General features: G+C 38.6%; 1 protein-coding gene across 1 annotated transcript; it reads left to right on the top strand.

Moving 5' to 3' along the window:
* Positions 1-8,307: 8,307 nt before the first annotated feature.
* LOC135157443 (methylcytosine dioxygenase TET3-like) lies at positions 8,308-26,040 on the top strand. Its single transcript, XM_064112719.1, has 7 exons — positions 8,308-9,717; positions 10,348-10,432; positions 13,345-13,438; positions 18,127-18,335; positions 19,313-19,463; positions 20,265-20,492; positions 21,169-26,040. The coding sequence occupies exons 1-7, from the start codon at positions 8,328-8,330 to the stop codon at positions 23,194-23,196; spliced, it is 4,185 nt and encodes a 1,394-aa protein (XP_063968789.1). The 5' UTR covers positions 8,308-8,327; the 3' UTR covers positions 23,197-26,040.
* The last annotated feature ends 309 nt before the right edge of the window (positions 26,041-26,349 follow it).

Genomic DNA, 26,349 nt, shown 5'->3' with positions numbered 1-26,349 from the left:
TTCCATGTATTCACCTTTAAAAAAAGGAAAGAGGAACAGGATTTGAAAATAGACACCCCTCTAAACTTAGCTCCGTGATATGTTTCACAGGTTTAGTCATTATACAGTACTGCATTGTTGTTAGAGTACAGTACAGTAGGCCTAAATGTACATGATTTATTATGAATATTAACAAAAATACATCATTATTATTAAAGTGATTGGTTATCATTGGTTTGACTTTTAAAAAATCTGAGCTAGAAGGTCACACTTGTCACCTGTGTCTGTGATATGTTACAAAAATGAAGCCCAGAAAAAATTTCGTTCGAAAATAATTATTTAGTGCTTCAAAAATTGAAATATAAAGTGACCGAAAACACCATCTTAATTTCATCCCATACACTTATGTGTACTATTTAGATGCCTATTTACAAAATCGGGGTTTGCCTTGTAGTTTTAGCTTTTCATTCTCAATAATGGTTGTTTTCAGGGCTTATTAGTTCTAATACATGCACTTATACACATGTTTCATCTTGGTTTGAGAATTTTTTAAATCGGCTGCTCACAAAGTTAAACAATACCTTTAAAATTTTAAATTATTCAATGCTTTGGCCCATATTCTGAACACATCCTCCAGAGTAAAGCACATGTATCCACGCCATATACCAATATTTAGTCCCAATATGAAGACCAAAAACAATGTGATGAAATAAGATCTTTATAGTTTGATGCCAGGGACATGATCAATTTGAAGTCGATTTGGCCCTACACGAAGGCCAAGAGTTGTCTTGTCAGTATGTTTTGTTTATGTATCATATACATGTAGGCCTATATTTAGAAAAGGAGTGAAATTTTCGTCGATAATTAACTGGTGGGATATAAAAGTATTTGTAGAAGCACTCAATCTTTGCAAGTGTTGGATTTCCACAACCTGCAGAGCAACAGCAGAACAATAACCACACGTAGAGGCCACTGTGAAATAAATACAGTTGAGAAATACATGGTTTGTTAATCAACCGTTAAGAAATCTAATAACAGTCTCCGTCATAGATGACTACACCTGTATTGTACAGGGTAGTTTCTTTTTATTTCTAGTATTGCGCAAGTACACTACTACCCTTTTTAAACACGCTAAAATTTCCTTAACCCCGTACTATAGGTGGGGCTAAATTGCCATTTAGCCCCACCTATAGTACGGGGTTAAGCTTAGCCCACTTTCTTTTTACACAGCATTTTTGCAAAGTGGGCTAACCCCACCTTTAGTACGGGATTATTTGGCCCTGCAAAAAAGCAGGGTTATCCCAGCAATTGCGGTGCTAAGAGCGATAGTACGGGGTTAAGATCGCTAGTGTAAAACGAAAGTGGGCTAAGCTTAACCCCATACTATAGGTGGGGCTAAATGGCAATTTGGCCCCACCTATAGTACGGGGTTAAGGAAATTGTAGCGTGTGTAAAATGGTACGAGTGAAGTACTTGTACTACAAATGATCGACAAAAACCACTAGTCCAGGGTTAGCGAGTTTCGTGTGTGAAAAGCAAGCATTCCTTATCCGGGGTCAGCAATAACAATTTGGCATGTGTAAAAAGGAAAAAAAAAATAGTACGGGGTTAGCGATAGTCCGGGGTTAAGAAAACCCTGTGTAAAAAGGGTATAAATGTATGCTCATGGTCCAGTAATTAGCTAGGTTGGCCTACATGTTGTTTATAAATGCTATGAGGTCATATTTCCCATGCCTTTTTCATACACCGGGTGCTTCAATGGGTTGAAGCTTCTTGGTACGGCCCTATCAAGTTTGAGCCATAGTGTTGTGTACAGGGGCCAATCAGGAGTTTATTGTACTCGCATCCTGCATCATGTGTGCACACGGCCAGCTACCGGGTCAATTATTGAAACAGAAAGGAGTCCTGCAAAGACAAATTGATTGAGTTGGAGAGAGAGAGGGAAAGAAAGGGGGTGGGACATAGAGAGCAAGAGATTGACAGAAGAAGAAAATATGGAAAGGGGGAAGATTCAGGAAAGGAGAGGGCAGGTAGGGGGCTTGTCCCACTACATGTATGGATTGAGAGGGAGAGAGAAAAGAGAACAATGGATATTTTTAGGCAGTTTTTAATCAAGCAGGAGAGAAGAAAGAATTAAAGAAAAACATTGTGGAGCGACTAAAGAATGAGGAATGATGACAGAGAAAGAGATAGGGCAAGACTGTAGGAAAGAGACAGATAGAGGAAGAGAAAGGAAAGGAAGGTAGAGGGGCTTGTCCATGGAACAAAAAAAAGAACAATGGAGCTTGGGTAGTTATTAATCAAATGGGGGAGAGAGTGGGAATTGGGGAAAAAATATGGGGTGACCAAAAATAAGGAAGGAAGAGAGAGAGAGAGAGGAGGCAGAGTATAAACCGGCCATTAGATATGCCAGTCACGGCACGCACGCACGCTTCTAGAGCTGGGAGATATTGATTTGTGTGTCACGGAAAAGAGCAGGGTTTACTACCACTCAATAGTAAGCATTTGGAGGATTAAGTGCATATTCCCCTTTATGCGTGTGTATTGGGTGTGTGTGTCATTTCGTTCATAATGAGAACACTTTATATTGCATCAAATAGGTTGAGTAAGCCTATGTTAATGAAAACCTGAAATGCGTTGTTTGAAACTTGGAAGGCATTATAATTGACAGGTCAATATTAGTTGTGTTTTTTTGGGGGGAGGGGGTTTCCAATCAGCTGCAAGTACTTCTCTACTACTACTACATGTACTATTGTCATTGAATCTTCATTTCTTTCTTCTTGCATTTCAAACACCCGCTAGACAATGTATAATTACAAAATAATATTTCCATTTATATAGCGCAGGTACTATGTGCATATACTCAACTGCCCTTTCATACTTGGTATCATATTATTACCCCTGCTGAAGCTAAGCCGCCAAATTAATAGGCGCTAAAGCGTTCAAGGAATAAATCATACCGGATACCCATTCACCTCACCTGGGTTGAGTGCAGCACAATTTTGATGAATTTCTTGCCGAAGGAAATCACACCATGGCTGGAATTCGAACCCAAGACCCTCTACATACTAGTGACTTTTCTATATCGAGAAATTTAATTTGTGTAATCATTGTGATTCGTAAATACCTCAACCTAAAGCTGAGGCATGAGGCCTACTAGCCTGTATGTTTCTGGTCTATCCGTCCATCCATCCCATTTCATTATATAACTAATGAACCGTTGGATGAATCCATTTCAAATTAAGTCCGAGGGTGCACATAGCCATAGGAGTGACAATGATTTGATCATTAAGGTCATAGGTCACAGAGGTCATTCTCAAAATAATGTATTCTTGCGATAACTGAATAACCATTTGAGGTATCAACTCCAAACATACATTTAGGTCATGTTTGTATGATCCATGGTCTAGAGCTGCATGTATGATACTGAATGTGGTCATGAGGTTAAAGGTCATCAGTCAAAGACATTATACAGGTGTAAACCCTACATTAAAGTGCCTGCATGTCGTTTTGCAACATTAAATTAAGCCATTTGATGGACTTGGTGATTTAGTTGGATTCCGTTCAGGAAAAAAAATGCATGTATGACTTTAACTTTGAGAGTTTAGAGTTTTTTTTTTTTTTTTTTTTTGAGAAGTTTGGAGTGTTTATAATGGTCCATTCATAATCCAGAACCAAAATAGGAAACCATTTCTATGTAAAATACTGATTTTCCTAGGAGAGAGGTTCATGTATATTGAAATAAAACCTGGTACTTGTCATAGGTTGACAGAATTGGGTGAGTTTTGAGTGTGAAACCTATAACCCTTGACCTCTCCATGTCATCCTGTATCTCAAGTGGATGTTCAGTGTCTATCTTGTCAAGAGGTCTTGTTTACGGGTGACCCCAAGAATCTTCTGAACAGACGCTGCCAAGAAACAACCCCTGTGCCATTCATCAGGATGCGTTGTACAGTCCTTGCAAATTGTTTGTTGACTGCTGTGGTCTTGACAGGGTTTGTTGTGCTTTGGTTATTTCACTACCAAATTTAATCATGATCCATGTTGCCATTTAAATCTGGAAACCTATATTGAACACACCCCAAGTCAAGATGTCTTGTCATGATCAGTTTGTATCCAAGTTTGCCCCTGTGTTATAGGCAATGGCCTATGTGTACTAGTGTACACTGTATTTCAGTTTGAGATACATGTAGGTGCTGGTTGTACCCCGCCCCCCCCCCCCAACCTTGCCTCTTTGTTTGTGTCGTCACTTACGCTTTTTGGCATTGTTCCTGATAATTTTCCTTCCCCTATGAAATAAATCCAATGTCTTCTGAAGTTTAGAAATGAAAACTCCTAACGCTATGCATCACATATTAATTGGGAAGACACTCTTGTTTCGATAATGGATAGCAGTCTTGAAGCAAACTAGCACACAACCTGCATTCCACATTTCTATTGTTTATCCTCAGTAGGAGGGAAATTGGCAGGCCCTGACCTGATCTAGTCTCATTACTTCAGACCACTTTAAGTAAAACAAATAACAAACAACACTCCAACGTTCACTGAAATCACTTTGCGAATCCTCCGAAGAACAGACATTTACGAAGATGGTATATGTTGACTATGAAATAATTCATTCCGTGTGCTTGTTTCCATGGTTATTCCGTTTGTTCCATGAATGCGCATCGAAAGTACGTCATGCTTATGAAAATGGAGACTATGAGTCAGATGAGAGGAGAGAACCCTTTACAGGGGGTTGCCCTTAAGTTGACCTCAGATGAGGACAAATGACTACAAAACCAGGACCCCATAAACACAAAGCTGAGTGGCTGATCGTGTTGCTGATAGCTACGATTGATTGCATTGAGCATTGTGTGTAAGCAATTGTAGAAATCAACCCTACAGTCAATTACTAAGTCTTGTGTTTCAGGGCCCAAGGTTTGCATTGTTTAATGAAGAAGTTGGTAAACTTGTTTGTGAATCAATCATGGTAAAGACAGGTCTGAGAGCTGGAAAACAGTTCTGGAGTCTAGTTGTGTGTGAGAGCACCATGAACCTGCATTGCTCTTCTTGGACTTTTATATCATAAGCATCATTCCTTGAGAGTTTTAACTGAATAGCAGTAAATGAAATGAACAATGCTATCATCATTGAAGACTTATTGATTTCAAAAAAGGCATATCTTCTAAAATCAAGATGTCACTTTATTATAGTGCTCTTTGATTTAATGTTATGTAGGTTTTGTTTGAATTTATCAAAATAGATATTTGCCCCTTTACAATTTTAACTTAGTACCCTTTTTGGAGGGGGGTAGGACAAGTAACATGGCTGCATGTACATGGATACCTCTGTAGTCTGTACCTAGGCATATATTTTTTTTTTCATTTTTTTTTTTAAATAGATCATTCAGAAGAGTTCGTGAACGCTGTAGACAGGACCTGTATGTACAGGACTTTCGACCTTACCCTCTCTTTTTTTTTCCAATTTAGAAGTCGGGGCTTTACGTGCCTATATTATTTTTTTACTAAGAATCTTTTCTCCTCATTTTTGTGCTGTATGTAACCGAGAGTTCATTGGACCCCACTAACCAACAGTTCATAAATGTGCCTGAAGCCTGTCTGGTGAAGAAAAAAGAAAATGAAACATTAACAACATGTGTGAGAGAGAGAGGGGGTGTAAACAGTGCTGTCTATTTATAGAAAGTAGGCTATGCATAAATGATCTTTTTGTCAGAGATATTTATTGCTCTGGGATTTCTATAGGAGCACAAGGAGAGGTATTGATGTCTGGTTTAGCAATGAATTACTGCACATTTCTAAAGTTATAAGCGTGATCTGATTCCAATGAGAGGAACATCTGTAAGGAACAACCCATGTACATGTAGGGATTGGAAATATACGTTGTGTTTTGGTCGGACCTCGATGATTAGGCCTATCTGTTTCAGTTTAATCGCAAAACTAATAGCAAGTTAGCAACCAAGGTCCTGTGATTTTTTTCTTCTTTGTCGAAACAGATTTGCATGTTATTTTTTTGCATATTTAATTCACCTCCATTAAAAAATATTCTATCCTGGCAAAAAAAACAGCAACCATGAATTATTAAAAAAAATTCCAGGGATACTCTTGAGCTCAACCAAACTTTTTTACATGTACATTGCAATTCATTTATTACTGTTTTGGACTCTGTGAATTCAAGGATCCTTTTTATTAGGTTTCCAGAGCTAAAGGGGGCATTTTAGGGGCAATTTATTGCTGAGCCCCTGTGCACCTTTTCTTTGATTTTATCCAACCAATGGATGTTTAGTGCATGGTCGGTCCGTGGTCTACTTATGAAGAGGAAAGTGAAGTTATAACTTTCATGTTGCAAGTTCATTTCCTGAAATAAGTTTTTTTTTCCATAGGCAAGCTAACTTCCTGAAAATAGTTTCTGTAAACTACCTGTTGCGAAGTAGCATCTGGAAAGGCAGACTGTACAGTTCATATACCAGGGTTTGATGTAGTTTCTTGGTAGGACTGAGCCGTCAATGAGATGTGTGTTGATCCCACCTTTGTACGGGATGATCCATCTTGATCTTGTGCCATCTGTATGCTAGTCTGTCTCCTACCCCTAGGGTTCAATCTCTCGCACAAGGGCTAAACATTGTCCCAGTCAGCAGGCTACAGTGTGTGGCCATGGAGTAAAAGATCTACCATTCAAGTCTAATGCTGCAGTCGCACCGTTGGTCGGTTTCGACCAATATTTAGTGTTAGTCAGTCTGGAGTCAGTTTGACCGATGTGACTGACATCACTTATAGGTCAAGGCCACCCCAGAAAAATATTGATTTGAATCAAGAGAGGAAAATCCAACAAGCATAAAGCTGAAAATTTCATCAAAATCGGATGTAAAATAAGAAAGTTATGACATTTTAAAGTTCCGCTTATTTTTCACAAAACGGTTATACATGTATATATGCACAACTCAGTGATATGCAAATGGGAGAGTCGATGATGTCCATCACTCACAATTTCTTTTGTTTTTTATTGTTTGAATTATACAATATTTCAATTTTTACAGAATTGACAAGAATGTAAAACTTGACTGAACCAAATAATTTTAAAACAATGTTAATTCCACATGTTCAGGCAGGAATAAAACTCAATTTCACATGACAAGGGGGGAGAAAAGCAGAATATTTCATATAATAGAATACCAAAGAAATAGTGAGTGGGTAATGTCATCAGTCCCCTCATTTGCATACCGACCGGGATGTGCATATAACTGTTGTGTGAAATTAAGCGAAATTTCAAAATGTCATAGCTTTCTTATTTTACATCCGATTTTGATGAAATTTTCAGTGTTATGCACTCAGTGTTGGGGTGGACTTGTCCTACCAAAGCCTGGTTGGGCCGTAACACCCCTCTCTGTTTCAAAGATGCATCAAAATTTTCCAATGATTGTTTCTTTGCTCTTGAAAATACTTGTGTTTTTTGGTGGGATATTAAAAATCCAAGTGTCGTCAAGAGGACGGTCTTCACTTTTGTACATTAATTAATCACTTATTTTATAAGACTGTGGGATATCCTTTGTATTTTGTCTATCTACATGTACAAAATCCCTAATGGGAGACCCAAAGATTACATGTACGCTGTATAATTGTTTGTACGGATATACATTGTACATGTATTATTGAAGTAAAAACACTCTTTTTTCTTGATGAAGTATAGTTTGTTCTTCTCTTCTTCATATCAATTTTTTTCTGTAGAAATGGGAGACCCAAAGATTTCATGTACGCTGTATGATTGTTTGTACTGATATATTTAATATTGAAGTAAAAACACTCACTTTTTTTTCTTGATAAAGTATAGTTTGTTCTCCCTTCTTCATATCAATTTTTTCCGTAGTAGTGTTGCGTTGATCCCTTTTGTGTTTCTCTTTCTCTAAATCTTTCAAGTACGAGTTAGCTGTTGTACAAATGTGTGCCTTGCTATTAAATACAAAGTCATTTTGAGTTTTGGATGGATGAAGTCGTGCATGTAAAGAAACGTGAATAGTAAAAAAAACTATCAAATGATTGTTTTAGGTTGAAGAAGACAGCATTATTCATGCTTAGTATTAAGGATCACCCTTACCCTCTTTAATGAGTTCATTTATGAAGATCAAAATTTTGCAGTGATTTAAGGAATATACAGTCAACCCTATATATGGAAGTGGTCTTTGTAGCCTTTATCCGGTGGTCTCACTTTACAAGTTATTTTACTACTAGCTTTGATGAGAAATACTGCTAAATGACAAATAATTTATGGTCATCGTCAAAGTGTTTGATATCATTTGTGTTTTCTCTCTTTCTATCACTTTGTCACTTTAGGGAGGCACTGATGGACAGGACATGTCAAAGGCACAGTACCTACCCAATGTACCAGTCTCTGATGGAGCACCGCCAAACCAGGTGGTGGGTAAGAACGGTCAAGTCATGCAGTGGAACTCTGCAGCACCCAACCCACCATCTCAACAGCAGATGATGAATGGCTACTCTGAACAGTATCCCCACCACCTACCAAACCACCACCTTCCTCAGCATCCGCCACAAGCACAGCAGCAACCACCACCACCGCCACAGCAGCCACAGGCACAGCCACAACTCAAAGGAGAAGACACACCAAAGATCGGCCAAGAGCTGTCCAGGAAGGAAGCACTACCCAAGATGCTTCCAGGAGAGCCAATGCCAAAGACTGCCAAAGGAATGGAGGGCAAACCGAGCAAGGAACATGGTCTCTCTGCATTCTCACCAACTCCTGATTCGGTTAGTAAGCCTCGAGCACCAGCTCATACACCGCCCGGAATGGCTAGAGATTTGGCTGAAAGACATTACTATGAAAAGATGGTGCAACAGCAGCAACAACAACAGCAACAAAAACTTGCTGACCCCCATGAAATTGCTGCGGCTGCTGCTGCAGCTGCTGCAGCAGCACACAGAAGCATTCCACCCAAGAACTACCCACATCATCCTCATCACCTCTCAATGCCCCATAAACCTGAAATGAACAATCACGCCCCATCAAAGAAAGAAGCCGTACCTCCAGGAGGGGTTGTGGTTGGAACTCCTGTACCTCCTCCCGATAAGAAATCCCTCTCCCCTGTCGATGCTGCAGAGTCTTTGCTTTCATTAAGTACTACACTACCTGATAAATCAATACCATTCACAGCCGGTAATTCTTTCAGTCATGCCAAGCCTTCTGTGAGCACCATGATGCTTGCACCTCTACCCCAACCGGTTAAGAAAGAGAGCACTGGATCAAAAAGTACTCCTATCCCCCGCCCATCTGAAATCACGTCCTCAGCTGCCCCAACAAAGATTCCCTTGAACCCGCTGGAACCTGCCCATCCGGATGGAGTCGCTGCCCGAGCAGAAGTCCAGAAGCTCGCCCGACAGGTCCCAAGCCCCTACAGCAATATCATGCTACCGACCATCGTGCAAAAGACGGACGGTAGGTCGGGACTGGCCAAGACCGCACTTTCCATGAGCTCCCACGCAACCAGCTCCATCCATGCCATCCAAGGTAGCAAAGGGGATAAAGGTGAAGGGATCGGTAAAGGCACCACCTTGCATCCGACCCCACCCACTGTAGACTCCCTGATGGAGAGACAGAAGTTGGAGAAAGGTCTCCAAACGCCACCCAGATCAACAGAAAAACCAGCCGTGGAAACGCCAGAGATGAAGCACATGCAGTTACTCTCAGAAGATGCTCGCATCGAGGCACCAAATTGTGGTTGCCTAGGTAAATACAAATCATAAAAAAAGACCTTCATTAATCCATACAAGTCTTCTTGGTTTATTAAGTAGTGTTGGATGAGCCAATATCCCCCAAGAGAAGTACATGTATGTTATTGATTTTAGGGATTTCCATCCACATTTGTATGCTTTAACCCAACCACTTAAATGATGTCATGCAATCAGCCAGTTTATTGTCAGTGTAAAATTGAATTACGAAGAAATACCGTTTATATACATTTTTCAAAATATTTACTTAAGAGTGGGTGAGAGTTGCACATACTTTGATATGTTTTCAATATTTTGATTTTCAATTCCTCAAAATGAAGAGGGAATGATTGTCTTCCCATAATTAATAAGTAATGTAGCTGGTCATTCTAATTAGTGTAGATTCAGATTCTGCTTGTCATTGCTTTCTTTTACATGTAACTCCAACTCAGTCAAATCCCTTGGGACCATATAAATCTCTTCAACTTGGGTGAAATTTGAGTTTAATATTTATGAAAGAAGACATGTTTTGCATATATTGGTCTGAAGTAATACTTTGAGTTGACTTATTTGACGTATGCAGAGTCTACTGTACATGGATGCAAACTTGTCTCTTAATTTCATGGAACTTTTTATGTTTTCATTGCAGAGAATGACATGGACGAGGCACCATACTACACCCATCTGGGAACTGGTCCTAACCTACCAGCCATCAGGGAGCTTGTTGAGAAAAGGTATGTGAGAGTCATATCAGGGTGCTACATAAGCACTTGCCTGATTGTCCGGGGCAAGTAAAAGTTAGAGTCAGGCAAGTGTTTTGAATTAAAGACCAAAATTACTTGCCCGAATTGAACAAGCAAAATTCACACAGTAGAAAGCAAAATTCTCACAGTAGAATGACCAAAATTAGGGTCGATATGCTATGATATTGACCCTGATTTTGGTCATGGCAGGCAAGATAAAATCAATTTGGAAAAATAAATGCAATAACAAGGTAGATCAGATCATGTCAAAAGATGTAAAAGGGTCAATGGTTGATGATAAAGCGCAAAACTTTCTTTTGAAGAGGTAAAACCTTTTTTTTCAAGGATTTTTTCGGGCAAGTGAAATAGATTTTTGGGCAAGTATATTCCAACTATTTAAAAATTTACTTGCCCAACCGGGCAAGCGCTTCTAAACAGTTATGTAGCACCCTGGTCATATTACCGTTAGTGTAGTTGGTGAGATATAGTATCCTTTTAAAGGATTTGGATGCTCCATACATTAAATACAGCTTGGTCAGTACTTATTAGACCATATTGTATTGGAGCTAAGTCTGGAAAGTGGTCTAATAATTATTTCCCAGACTGTATTCATACCTCATTTTAGTACAGACAGTCGGACACAATTTCAAATCAAAGCCAGTTCTCTTTCCCTCTCTCTCTCTCTCTCTTCGTTAATCAACCATGTCTGTTGTTGCTCAAAAATAACCCATGGAAGGCAAGTTCGTAGAAATTGATTAATGATCGGTCAATTGGAATGATAACTGAAAGGTAATATCATGCATTAAGAGTGTATTGACTCTTGATCGTATACATACATAGCATTGAAACGGATTCCCTTATCCTCAAGTACACACCATAACATAGTAGCACGAACCATGAAATCTGACGTTCTCCAATAACATCATATCACACAAGGGGTAACATAACCTCCCGTCAAGAGTATCCCTCGCTGGGGGTATCAACCGCAGAATTACGCTTCCTCCTTGCTAGCGAGCCTGCGTCATTCATAAAAAAAACTCACCCAATTCTCTCAGCGGCGGCCCCTCGTTGCACTACTCTCGATTGGCTTGTAACCAAGCTACTGCCTCATACATAAAGTTTGTTCTATTTTTTTCTCACTCATGGTTAGTTTTGACGCCCTTATCTCTTTGCTTGTCCCATTTTCTTTCCTAGTTCCATGTCATTAAAGCCTTTTAAAATAAGGTGCTTCATTTCTTTTCCCCCTATTTCTATTTTGTTGGTCTTGTTTTTTCTCTCTTCAGAACTTGCTCTTGCATTGTCTTTGTCTTCTTTTCTCACCTTAACCTCTCTCTTATTACTTTGCTCTCTCTCTCTCTCTGTTTTATTATCTCTTATTGAATTTTTCCAGTCAAATTAATACCCTATTTTTAATGTCCTTCAATTTACAATCAAATATGCAACCTTTGAAAATCCATAACTACTAATTTGTTTTCCTGTTATCAGTTCAGTTATCAATATTATTAATTTATTCATTTCATTTTCTTTTGCCCTGTAATAATTTTCTTTTCCTATTTGTAAACGTGTGTCTTCACTGCTTATATTATTAAATATTTCTTCCTCATGTCTTCCTTGTCCCCTCTCTCTTCTCCCTGTCTCTCTCTCTCTCTCTTTCTTTCTCCCTCATTTCTTCAGTAGCAAAGATCCTATTTTAAAATACCCTTGCTTGTAGATCACTCATATTTCTTCCTTTCCTGTGCGGGGATATTTTTGGCTATCTTCTGTGGTCGGAGGATATATGAATGCTGTCATTCCCCCCAGTAGAGAATGAGGTTTTACACATGACATGATATGACATGCAATATGCCTGAAGGATCTTGAGATATCTCACTTAGCATATATCCGACATTTAGAATTAGTATCAGTTTCGATCATCTACACGGAATCTATATAAAATAAAAATTTGATATATAATATAGACAACTTTTATATTACGTCCAGCAAATAAATTTCAAGTCGTCTAGGAAACATGATTCATCATGGCCTCCCTCCTAAAAAAATGAATGAATGAATAAATTGATTGATTATTAAAACTAAAATTTAAATAATTGAATAATTCTAGGAAATATGAGTACAAGATAAAAGTTATGTAATTGGAAAACTTGATGAATTAATGAATGGATGACTTGATTTAATAAATAAGTGCAATCATCACTATTTTTCTCTGATAATTAATAAAAAAGTATATATACATTTGCATCATCTTTAAATGCAGTCAAACTTGTTATTTCCCATGATTGAAACAAAGCCTGTTTGATTTATCTTAGCAGTTTTGGGGGGGGGGTTTTCTGCAGGAAATGTTTGTTATAATTCTAGCTTCCTGTCAAGGTCACCATATTGCAATGAGCCCTGTTCAGATATGGCACAACAAATTTCAGGCCTGTTCAGATATGCCATAACAAACTCAGAAACATATGTACAAAGTCAACGGAATATGGGCCCGACCAAAAACACTTTTTTGTTGGCTAACTTGTAAAAGCTATTGACAAATCACATTTTCATAATAGGGCTTGCAGTATGTCATGGGTTATTTTATCCATGTAAACTAACGACAAAAATCTTCTTTTATTCTAGAATCAATGTGTAATTTTTATCGACTTTGATTTAGTGGTTTGGAAAAGCTTCACTCTGTCAGGCAGTGTGCTTTCTTTAAAAAGTAAGTTAGTGATGTAAAACATCTGATAGTGTTACAAGCAATGTGCAATGTTGGAAAGGTGAAACACATGCTGTGTGTGAATAGATCCACAGTACGCCCAAGTAACACAAAGCCTCGGGATCAATCGTAAGTTGAAAACAATAGTTTTGATTGGATATTGCCTACTAGCAATTGATTGCAACTCTTTCTTTTGATTTCACTCTTCCAGGAGTGGTTTCCAGGGTAGTCAGGTGAGGATAGAGAAGGTGGTGTACTCCGGCAAGGAAGGAAAGAGCTCAACGGGATGCCCCATTGCAAAGTGGGTAAGTCAAAGCTACCATAATAACGGTGCTTCTCAGTCAAGGAAAGTTGCCAGGGGGCCGTTTCATAAAGCCGTTCGTAAGTTAAGAGCGACTTTAAGAACAATTGGTGGTCCTTTCTTACGCGCTAAACCATCGCCAATGAATATACCATTTACCACAAGAAAGGATCACCAGTCGTTCTTAAAGTCGCTCTTAACTTACGAACGGCTTTATGAAACACCCACCGGGTCCTACAACTTTTCAGACTACGATTGCTGATGAAACGTACTCTGCTATACAGACCCTGATTGATACTGTGATCAACAAATGGGTCTTCACAAAGGCTAGCACGTATAGAATTTTCAGGGCTTCAATACACAAGTCATTGTAGGCTTTGCATTCAGACCCCTTACCTCGAGTGAAGGGTTTGCGCAGCAGAGTAGATGAATCCCCCCCCCCCCCATTCATGAGAAAATTTTCTTTTCACAATCATTAGGTATTGTGAGGTGTGCAGACACTTGAAAACCAGGTAAAATTCATGATTAGTAAGAGTCATAGACCAGTGCTTCCTGGTCAGTTAAAACCGAGGATTTCAGTGAAATTGTCAAGATCTGACAACTGTTATGGAATGCCATTCTGGAAACACGAGAGCTGTAATATGTACTCTTGAATATTGGCTCATTCAAAAATCAGGTTTTGATGGTTAGGACTCATTCCCTTTGATGTTCAGAAGGACTGCAGTTAGGGGCAGCGTTTCATGACACCTCTTCTCTGTGATTCTGACGAATCTACTTTCTTAACCAATCGAATGCAAGGATTTTAGTAGCTTATCACAGTCGCAAGTTAAAATCATGGAACACTCCCCAGTTGTCTCTGGAGATTAGATCCTACTAACCCCACTATGATCACCTAGTGAGCCAGGGATATGATAACCAGACAGGATTTATGAAATGGGGAAATGATTGGTTACATCCTCCTGTAGGGATTGTCCTTACTGGATCTGAGCTAGGTACCCGGTTTACTTCCCATCTTAGGGTCCCTTATCACAAAGGTCAGCGATTGATCATAGTGCTGATATATGCAATTGATTGCACATAGTTTAATGTAATCAGTTGCAGAAATCATCCTCATGTTCAATCGTAATGCTTTGTGTAACAGAACCCTGATGTGATCTGTACCTGAAGCAGACGAAATGCCTGATAGATGAATAAGATAATGCTGAGAATATAAGCGTAGTGAAAGTGAGAGTGAACAGTCAGCAATTATATTATCATAATTCAATGATTTCTTTTTATTAAAGAGAGTCAGTACACAGCTTAATCACTGCCATCATGGCTCATTCTATTTTGTTGTATGTACATGGTCATTTTCAAACAAAAGTGGACATGGGGGTGAAAATTAAAACTTGCTAGAAATTAGTAGGCTTCAATGGTTTTTGAAACTAGACATCTCAAAGTATGTTTTTTCATTTCAGTTACATAAAATTACTCATTGTGTCTTGAAATACAGCAAATTTAGTGCAAGGGAAATTTAATGTTACAAAATGTTGATTTTTGCATTAAAATTCACATATTGCCTATCACAATATAAAATTTGTATTGGAATCATATTTGTTGGCAAGATAGAAGCTCTGTATTGTATCTAACTCCTAAATAACAAAAACAAATTATCTGAAGTGTTTTTCTGAAGAAAGTAGATCTTTAAAGTTTTCAAAACTGGTTGTCGTGTCACTCACGTTTTAAAGACAAAAAGTTTTCTAGAGCTGTGTATTCTGAAAATTAATTTATCCCAGTACAGGAGCAAATACAGTTTTCCCATACCTTATTGTATATAAAGTAACTTGCTCCAATGTGTTAAGGTTAAGCTAAAATTAATTGTTAAAGTTGTGTCGTGTCACTCACAATGTCGTGTCACTCACGAAATGTCGTGTCACTCACGGTCTCATATTGTGTATAAAAAAGGACATCGAATAATTTTTAAAGAATTTTACTAGATAAATTCAGGGATGGAGTCAAAGTGGTGTTCCTGACACCATTTAGGCCTGTGTAAGGCTCATATTTTTTCCATTTTCCCAACTTCTCCCCTATCAATGGAAATATTGAATTTGACGTTGAGTTCATCTATTTTCTTTCCTCTCCATGGTTTCCTTGGTTTCAAAAATCCTGACAACTTTCCATTCGTGTGAAGACTCTTATCCTAATTCATATTTTGATGATGTACTGAGATTAAGAATATAACAACATAATCAATCAACACAAAATTATGATATCAAGAGAAAAACCACTATACATAGTAATGAATATATTAACAATGCATTATAAAGAGTTGGTGATGGTTCACGTCATACAGGTATGACTTGAACATTCTCTGTCCCCATTTACGGAAATGAGCAGAAAGTTCACTCTTTTAATAGCAATGTTATCTCTTTGTCTTACTAATTAAGAAAGGGTTTAAAGCTAGTAAGGTCAGGGATCTTATTTTGAAATTTGCAGAAATAGATAAAATATTCTAATGGTAGAAAGTGTATGAAGAGATCTCCGTGAACACCACATATTCTTTTAAAATCAGAAAAAACTCTTTTCCCTCTAATTAATTAATTAAAATTAACCTTTTTTGCTACAAGGCTTGTATTCAAGGACATGAAATAAACAAATGTTTTTGCAAGAACATCTCAGGTGAGAATGTAATGAGATTTGAAAGAGCATTTTGGATATTTCTTGCTACATGCCTGGTTCAAAATCATTCTTTGTTCGGCCATCATTCATACCACTAGTGATGAACTAGGGTCTGAACAGCAAACTACTGTGAGCGGGTCGATGTGGGTTCAGAGCAGGTTTGCATTAATACACACAACAAAATGATAAAGTAAATTATTATATGTAGGTCCCAACAAGTCCCAACCAAGACCGAATTTGCATTTTAGCAACTTTGGTGAGTTGCCGTGTTTTCATTTAGATCAATTTTTTTGGGGGGATACCCTGGTTGAGCTGGACCTCGTGAATAAAAAACTATGGAGGTATAGGGGGAGTTATTTGATGGTTGGGGATGCTGAATTGAATTTCAGTGCAACATCCAAGGGCTCAACAAAGAAAAGGCTAATGACTTGTAGTTGTAGGTAATACCAACAGACTGTGCTGTGGCTTTTTGCAAGAATCAGGTACTGACTATGCGTCTTTCACCTCATGGCTTTCCATGTATTACTTGTGGTTTGGTTTATTATCAAATATGATAATTAGCAATGAAAAGCTGCTTGCAAGATTCCTGCTGAAAATCATAGCTCTGAATTTCGGTACAGTGCATTTGGAGGGTCCACATACAAGCAGTGTTCAGGAGAAAACCAATGCTTGATGAGTTGAACTTGATCCTCAAGGATTTGCTAATAGTCCATCTGAAGTGTGCAGCCAAGTAACTGTGGTTTGGTACAGTGTACGAAAAAAGACACTGAAGCTGCCAAGTCCTATTCGGACAATGTCTAAAATATTAGGAGGATAATATTGTAATCCAATATTTCAAGAAAAAGGAGTCGTACATGGTATCATTGGCTACCAGAACATGTCAGATGATGCGAGTGACTATTGAGAATACCCCCTTTCTTACAAGGAAAAATTATTCCATCAGTTGTGGATGCTGAATTGTAAACCCATAAACTATCATATACAGATAGGGAGAAAGAGTTAAAGTTTTGAATGACATCAGGGCACAAAAAGATGAGTTGATCCAAGACCACATAACACCTTCTTCAAGTGCCTCCTCCAAAAAAGAGGAGAGTGGTAGAAGCATGAGTGTGACAATGATGCTGTATGGTATAGGGAAGGTGAGTTGATGAGCAAATATGACCATAAACCAAGAATAAACCATCAGGATGACATATTATCAACTTTGAAGAAGGCAGTTGTTATGCAATTAAGCTTGTTTTTTGGTTGATGGGATTTAACTCTTGTACATCATGCCAAAAATACTTTCGTTGTTGAGATAAATGTTGTATTTTTGCACTTGTCGTGTCACTCACGTTTTGGATGTCGTGTCACTCACGGTATATAAGAGGGCACTATTTTCCATAGAAAAGGTTTGATTGATCCTGACTATATGTGTTAGATAGATACACTATTTACGTACATGTATGGGTACTCACAGTACTCCTGGACAGCTACTTGGGCACGAATCCAATCATAAGTGATAATGGTCAGAAACCCATGTCCAAAATTTGTCGTGTCACTCACGCACCATTTTTCAATCATATCTACTAAACAAATTGTAGAATTCAAATCAAACTGGTAGTGGCCCATGCCAGTCCTACATTGTATATAATAAAGTAGTCATGATTGATTCATAACCTTTAAGTTTAAAGATATGAGCCCTTAACCCTCTCCGATTGTCGTGTCACTCACGTTTGAAAATGACCACATGTAAGTTGGTTTTAAATTTGTAAGAGGGGAAGGTGAGGGCTTACAAGATATGTAATATCAAGTATATGTCGTCTTTTTTAACTAATCATTCTATCTAGTCCAGCGTGGAAAGAAAAGGATATAGCTCTCAGTAGGAGCTATATTTCCCTTTTCTATTCATACTAAACTACCTTTTCTTCTTCTTTTTTTTTGGGGGGGGGGATTTTTTTGGTACTTGGAGGATACACCATCCTCACCCCATGTATCTTTTTGCTTTATCATCCAAGCCATATCACAACCACTTTATGCTACCATTTCTTCCAGATCATCCGAAGGTCATCGTTGGATGAAAAGATCCTTGTCCTGGTTCGACATCGACCTGGTCATCGTTGTGACACATCGTACATCATCATTGCCATCGTCGCTTGGGAAGGGGTTGACGGCTACGTAGCAGACGACACGTATGAGATGCTACGAACGACGCTGCCCAACGGAGCTATCCCGACTGTAAGGAGATGTGGGACTAATGAAGAGTGAGTATCAAAGGAAAAATTCACTGTCACATCAAGACACCGTCTTAAAACAAATCTAGTTTACTGGAAACTAGTTTAGCATGTAATGAGGAGGTCGAAGCGGTCTTGGAAGCAATCTTCCAAACCAGTTCATAAAACCACCTCGCGAATTAGTTTTCAAGATCGCTCTGCCTCGTTAAACTGGTTTTAGCAAAAGTGAGGACACAACTGTTTTCGGGAAGTGATCTTCGCACATTTTGAGCGCGCTACTCCTCATACTGTGTAGAATGTCTACGCTGCGGTTTTGAATTTGGCGCGAAACGTGTCACCCTACTGAGATTTTTTCCCATAGCAACAAGATCTCTTTACGTGAAGTGATTTTGAAAACCACTTTCGGGTGATGAAATGGGGACGCTAGCAAACACTTACGGGTGATCAAATGGGGACGCTAGCAAAGCGATCTTCCAAACTGGTTTCCTGAACCAGTTTCCAGTAAACTAGTTTTAGAAAGCGTAATGAGAACGGGGTCATTGTTTCTTTAAGTAAAAGCAGAAATATACATTTATTATTAACCAGGGTTTGGCATGAGTCCACCAAAGAAGCATAAGAATATGAATTTGTAGAGTTTTGAATTCGTGATGGCACAGAAATGATGTGTTTGGAATTACCATCAACTTTCTGAGAAGGTTGAGGTTATGAAGTTTGATTTCTATGGAGAATCCACAAGTGAAGACCATTTGAAAAATCCCAGTCCTTTACTTCAACAAAATCGGCCAGTGAGGCCACATTGTATTTTTCAAAGGGAATGCAATCTTATCACATGCATCAATATGGCAGCCGATTCCTTCTCAATATGTTATCGAGTTACAAGTTTGATTGCTTTTGCAACAAAATGAGAGAGAATTTTTGTGATTTTTTTATGTGTAATTCATTTGAATTTGAAATAGTGAATGTGAATGTGAATAACATTTGTCATATTTTGATTTTGCTCTGTTTAGTAAAACCTGTGCTTGTCAAGGGTTTAGTCCAGATTCCTGCGGGGCATCCTTCACCTTTGGCTGTTCTTGGTCCATGTACTATAACACCTGTAAGTTTGCTCGAAGCAGGACACCAAGGAAATTCAAGCTCCTAGAATCCAACCCAGAAGTGGTAAGTGCAGTCGTAGCTACTGAACCGAGTCTGAGAACACTCCTATCATGCATGTCCAAATATGGATTGACCTACAACCCTACTGTTTGTCAAGTTACACATGACTTTACACACAACTGGAATATGTTCTTAGGTGCTAAGTCAGTGACAGTGGGATTACCATGTAGCACAAGAAAGGGTAACCAGTTGTGCGTAGTCATTCATAATGTAAAAAAAAAACTTTATGAAACACCCACCAGGTCAGTTTTGAGAAAAAATCTTCAAGAGTGATGCTATACTTGGATACGTTACTGCAAAGATGACGGATTGGACATATTAATATTGAAATAAAACTTTAATATATTGTACTAAAGTTTACTTCACTCTCTTGAACTGGTATTGTTTTAGAAACGTAAAGATAAATTTGAAACATGCATAAATTTCATAAGTGATATTGAAACAAAGGGTAATATGGATACTTTTCCAGGGATGGCAACATTTTTGAAAGCTGTCTTGAGTTTGGCAAGACAAAATATATCCATTTATTGTAGCTAAGGTTTCTGAAAGTTCAGATCTACTAAGTTGCCAACACTCCTACACGTAGCTGTTTGCAGTACATTGTATTTGATTTGTGAAAACTGCTACACATCCTTGGAAATTTCTGTTTTCCACAAATTGTGTCTGTTACACAGGTTTGTTGTATCAAGGGAAAAAAATACACAAAAAATAATCTTTCATCCCTCAATATATAATGCTATTGATAAGATTGGCGTCTCTGCAAGATTTATGCAAAAATTCCATTACTTTCACTAACCCCTTCAGGAGGACATACTGTCAGACCGCTTCCAGAACCTGGCCACGGACCTTGGTCCTCTCTACAAGCGTCTTGCTCCTGAATCATTCAACAATCAGATTGCTTTTGAGGAAGAGGCCAATGAGTGTAGGCTAGGCAAGGAAGCTGGGAGACCGTTCGCTGGAGTGACTGCCTGTATGGACTTCTGTGCCCATGCCCATAAAGACCAACATAACATGAACAACGGCTGTACTGTGGTAAGTTCTCAATATCAAGTTTCAAATATCTCTGACGGAAGTAAAGTGTTTTCTTTCTGAAACCTTTCGGAATTAACGTAGATGAAGGTGCGATTGGTTTATCAAAAGAACAGGAAAAAAAATTAGCAATAAGAAAAAATTATGAACTATGAGACCACCTGGCAGAAAACCCACAATGAGTGGAGCGCTGTGGCCCAGTGGATTAGTCTCCGGTCTAGGAAACGGTCGTGGATTCGAATCCCAGCCATGACGTAATTTCCTTAAGCAAGAAATTTATCCACATTGTGCTGCACTCGACCCAGATAAGGTGAATGGGGACCCAGTAGGATTTATTCCTTGAACGCTTTAGTGCTATTAATATGGCAGCTCAGCTACAGCCGGGGTAATAATATGATACCAAGTATCAAAGTGCAGTTGAGTATATGAACATAGTAAATGCGCTATATTAATGGACATATTATTATTTTATTGTCTTTGAGGTTTTTAATAGTTTAAGATATCAGATCTCATAAATGAATGCCAGTTGTTTTAGTAATATTTAATGAGTTCAAACAGAATCCAAAGTAATAACCACCCAAGTGTTTATATGTATGAATAAAATCTGCAAAATCATTCTCGTAGAAAATGCGTTAATTGCTGAGATGTTTTTAAAAAATATTTTTTTTTATCATTGCAGGTGGTGACGTTAACGAAAGATGACATACGGAATAAACGTCCTGCTCCTGGTGATGAACAACTCCATGTCTTACCTCTCTACTACCTTGACAGCACGGATGAGTTTGGCACAGCGGAGGGTCAGCAGAACAAGGTCCGCAACGGATCTATAGAGGTACTCACCCACTATCGCCACAAGATCAGAGTGCATGGTGGAGACCCTGTGGTGCCAAAGGGTGCCATGAAATCTAGGAACTCCTCAAGCAGTAACTCCAGTCCAGGAAGAGCCAAAGCTGCTTCTGCTGCAGCTGCTCAGGCTCAGAGAGAACTGGAGAGGGAACGAGAACGGGAGAAGGAGAAGGAAAGGGAAAAGGAACGTGAACGGGAGAGAGAGAGGGAACACGAGAAGAGGGCGGCGGCTGCTGCAGCAGCAGCAGCAGCATCATCGTCTCAGAAGGATGTTAGTGGTGGTCATGGGATACCTAAGGTTGAGCAGCCTGTACCCCCGCATATGAATCCCCAGACGATGCAGATGTGGCCACACTATCAGCAAAGCTTGGAGGCATTGAGAGCTCAATGGCCAGGGATGGAGATACCTCCAGGGTTGGTTGGGGGATTACGACCTGAATCTCATCATGCTCTTATGATGATGAATGGACTGCATCGTGACATGCTTACACCAGGTGGTTCAATACCTCCCGAGCTGGCCCACATGTATGCTCATTATGCTCGCTTCCTATCCCCCGGGTACATCCACCCTGCAATGGCAGACATCATGCTTCGAGAGCAGCTTCAGAATAATCCTGCAGCCCTTGCAAGATTCATGGCTCCATTTGGCCAGGATCCCTATGGAGGATCATCATCAAATCCTTACATGCATCTTGCTGCGCAGTATGGAGCTGACATCAAGCCAGATCCAGCTATGCTGAACAATCCTCGACTAGAAGGCTTCTACAGTCCATACCTGAGTCCTCACTTGACGTCACCTCAAGGAAGGGAAGCAGGCCGTGAAGGGTCTCACCATCCAAGCGATGCCTCAAAGTTTCCTTCTCCTACCTTGAATGGTGTCCGTCCGGATCCCCATCACCCTCACACTAGTCAATCCCACCATCCAACCTCATCATCTTCAGCAACACCATCTTCAGCATCATCTGCTCAGCCGCACCTTCCCTCCTCCCACTCACACAAAGATGGTATCTGGAGGCCTCCAATATTCCAAGACAGTCCCAAGAAAGAGTCCACCTCTGGAGGTCATCACCACGGCACCAACAGTAGTTCTCGCCCTCCAGAATCACGCACCCCTCAGAAGTCACCTGCCTACTCTCCATCCGTAGACAAATCCATCAGACCTGGTGACCCGAGAGACCCTTACATCTTCAGGGATGACACTCCTAGTTCCAAGCCAGTCCACCACCATAAATCTGAGGGAAAGTCGTCCAAAGTCAAATCAGAACCCCATCATTTCCACCAGGCAACGCACCCTGAGAGACTGACACCTCATGAAGGCAAAGACATCAAACCAACCTTGCCGATACCAAGTCTTCAGGACCCAGCCAACACGCCGCCACCAGCACGTACCGAGGAGGAATATTTCTCTGACAGCGATAAGTGCTTCGAGGACCCAACCATTGGCGGGGTTGCCATCGCCCTAACCCATGGCTCTGTTCTCTTTGAGTGTGCCAAGCGAGAACTGCATGCTACGACATCAATCCTCAACCCCTGCAGGCAGCGGCCAACCCGCATCAGTCTCGTCTTCTATCAGCACAAGAGGATGACGTATAAGAACCATGGTTTGGAACTCTACGAGAAGAAGATGGCTGCACGGTCTCTGGAACAAGAGAACAGTGACTCACCCAGCGGGAAGGGTAAGAAGAAACGACCAGCTTCAACAGACGATGCTAATAAGGAATCGGCCAAGAAGAAGAAGTCGGAGGCTGACAAGTCCCAGATCCCCACAAAATGTGCAGTCACTCCTTCCACCAATACGACGATTACTTTGGCCTCGTATGCTTTCCCTACTGTCACCGGGCCCTATCAAAAATGGGTTTGATAAAAGAATTCAAGCTCAGGTTGTATCTTAAGGCTTTCAACTGAAATCAAGACCAGAGCCCTGTAACACAAAACTTAGCGATTGATTCTACAATTGACTTGTACATTTGATTGCATATAATGATCAATGCAATCAGTCATGTGATCAATCATCAACTCTTGTGTTAACAGGGTCCTGGCATTTTTAACTATTTGATTCAGTAATTCCCGTCATTCAAATCGGGATATGATCATGTTCCATGTATCTTACTTTGTGAGTGTCGTGTCTATGCAGAAAATGTATGCATAAGTCCTCCATATGCAATTGTATAAGAAATAAATATTATTTGTCCCTGACAATATGATAAATGAACAATCGTATGTATTTGTCCCTGGGTGCAATATTCAAAGAGTACATGCACTCTCTATTTAGACCATGATCGTGATTTTTAATGACATGCTTTCTAGCATCAACTAGAACTGGACCAAAAAATAAATTGTATAAAAGATTACAAATATAGAATCAATATATATTTCTGAGAAAATCACAGATACGTAATTGATATCATGAAATCTGAAATTCCTAATGATCTGTGAATTAAGATTTTTTTTTTATATGCATAGGAATTTTTAATTGTACAATAAAGCTGTATTGTATGAATATGTTTATGTGTTGGATAAGTGCTGGCAATGCAAGTTTATTTTCCAAAGTATTTCATTACACGCTCAAGTGTATCATTTGAGTGTTTTAAATGATATTAAGGAAGCTGAAATGTGTGCGCATGTATTGTGATTTCCCATATATAAATTAGAGTACATATACCTCGATCATGCCATAGTGCTTTTGGTAAGATACACTGCGTCCCAGAAAAGAAAAGGAAACCGGGAATCCCAAAGGAAAATGAATTATGATATTTCATTTACATCATTAATAATATGAGATAAACACTTCACACAAAATATTTGCTACTAAAGCTTTTGGTCTCAAAGAGCAAATTCCACTCTTACCATAAGTATCAAATTTATAGTAAAAACACATTTTGTAATTGTGAAGTCTGTTTCTGAAAACAAGGTTTCCTTTTTTTGTGGGACGCACAGTACATCTCATGACAGAGATCGTCATAATTTCTAGAGACTCAAGTCATCTGCAGGTTCATTTATTGTCCCGATCGGTCAGCGTTTCATAATGTTTGTTCACACCTACTTCTCAACTTCAATTCCTTTTCTTTTCTCACTTTTTTTTTAAGAAAACGTTAGTTCCAAGTTCATTTTAGTTTTTTATCTTCGTTTTCAGTTTTGTGTCTACATTTTTAAATATATTGAAAATGCTGCTGCTCCGTACTTTATGGAATTGAAAAATGAAATATTGATTTGTGTCCTTATGAATAGTTTTCTTTAAAATGGTCATTTATATCAAAAGGAGAAATGCCAAGAAAGTTTGACAAAAAATTAGAATGTTAATAAGATAAAGAGAGAATGAATATTGGTCAGTATCAGATAACATAGGGGCATTGCTGCTCTGCAGTTGACTCCTGGAAGTGCCCCATTTTTTGGAATGTTTGAAGCAAGTTTGAACCTCACTAGCTGAAACTTTATGTTGATGTTTGCCTGTCATAGCAACAAGCATTTATATGGTCCAAATAGTCAGGATTATGACCAATTTTTTTTAAATATCGATAAATGGTTAATCCTGTCAAATTCAATCACTCAGAAATCTGAAAATGTTTATAAAATTTTTATTATTCAATAAAACCTCTCTTTTTAAATTTGCAATTACCTATACATTTCAAATATTGCAAATTTACAATTTAATACAATTCGTGAAACAACCCCTTTGGCCTTGATCTATTGGAAAATGATAATTTCAACAAACATTGTAGTGCTTTCAATTATTTTCTTGAATATTTTCTGAGTATTTATTATTATTCAGCCATCTTATTTATATTGTTGTGCAGTGATCTGTTATTTCTGTGAGTTATATAAGGCCCACTCTCTATAATCAGTTGTACACTCAAGTTTCTGGAGACCCCATAGAAATGTTTATTTCTTTAACATTTGATGATCCAAATATTTAAGATTAATAGATAGTACATTTTTTTTAATCAAAGAGTTACCAAGGATGAATTAAAATCATGAAACAGCGAGACTGGACTTGATTTATCTACCCAGAATAAAAATTATGAGAATTTCACCCCAGGAAAGGGGATAATCTGTTAGTTTAGCAATGCGTGTGTTCAACTTATTATCAATGTGCAAAATTCGCTTGTAAAGTGTTTCTTAAAATTGTATATATCTGTAAAGTTTTGATTAGTTCAATATTGTGATATCACTGAGATTCTTTCAGTAAACTATTTGAAATTTTTTCAACTGGAATTTTACAATCAACTGCTGGGCTTTTGAAAAGCCAGCAGATTTTAGAGAAATTTTTGTCAATTTTTAATGAAATGATTGAAAAAATGCTGTATATATGTATTATGAACAGGTTGGGAGCTGGTTTTATGTGTGTACATTTTATGGATAGAATATTGTGTAGATATAGACATGAGACTCGCAAGGGATATGGGGATCTAAACATTTGAAAAATTCTTCAATTTTAATTAATGACAATTTTATTGAATAATTGACTCAATTGATTTCATTGTAAAATGTGATTTCCCTTCTCTACAAGTGAGTTTTGTTTTGTTGTGTGTGTATTATGTATTTGTGTGTGTAAAATGTTTAAATATTGCATCAATTATGATGAATGGATTTCAATTTCTTGTAGTTAAGTGAAGAGAAATTATGTGATTCTTTTGTTAGGTGAGCTCGGCTAATTTGTCTACCAAAATTAAATTTGAATGTCTGATTTAGACATCTCTTCTCAAGATACCTTTGTGTCTCTTTTTCTTTCTTTAGTGTTGGTAAGATAAGATCCTTGGGTTTTAATTTATTCACAAACGCATTGTATGATATGTGGTTATATGGTGGTGGTGATGATGATGATTATGCCGATGATGATGATGAAGATGATGATGGTGATGATGATTATGGTGATGATTATGACGATGATTATGGTGGTGATGGTGATGATTATGGTGATGCTGATGATGATGATGGTGGTGACGATAGTGATGATGATGGTAATAATGGTGATGATGATGCTGATCATTATGGTGGTGATGACGATGATTATGGT

This window comes from Lytechinus pictus, chromosome 18, assembly GCF_037042905.1.
Source record: "Lytechinus pictus isolate F3 Inbred chromosome 18, Lp3.0, whole genome shotgun sequence".
Taxonomy (NCBI): domain Eukaryota; kingdom Metazoa; phylum Echinodermata; class Echinoidea; order Temnopleuroida; family Toxopneustidae; genus Lytechinus; species Lytechinus pictus.
This window is presented reverse-complemented; position numbering and strand designations above follow the sequence as displayed.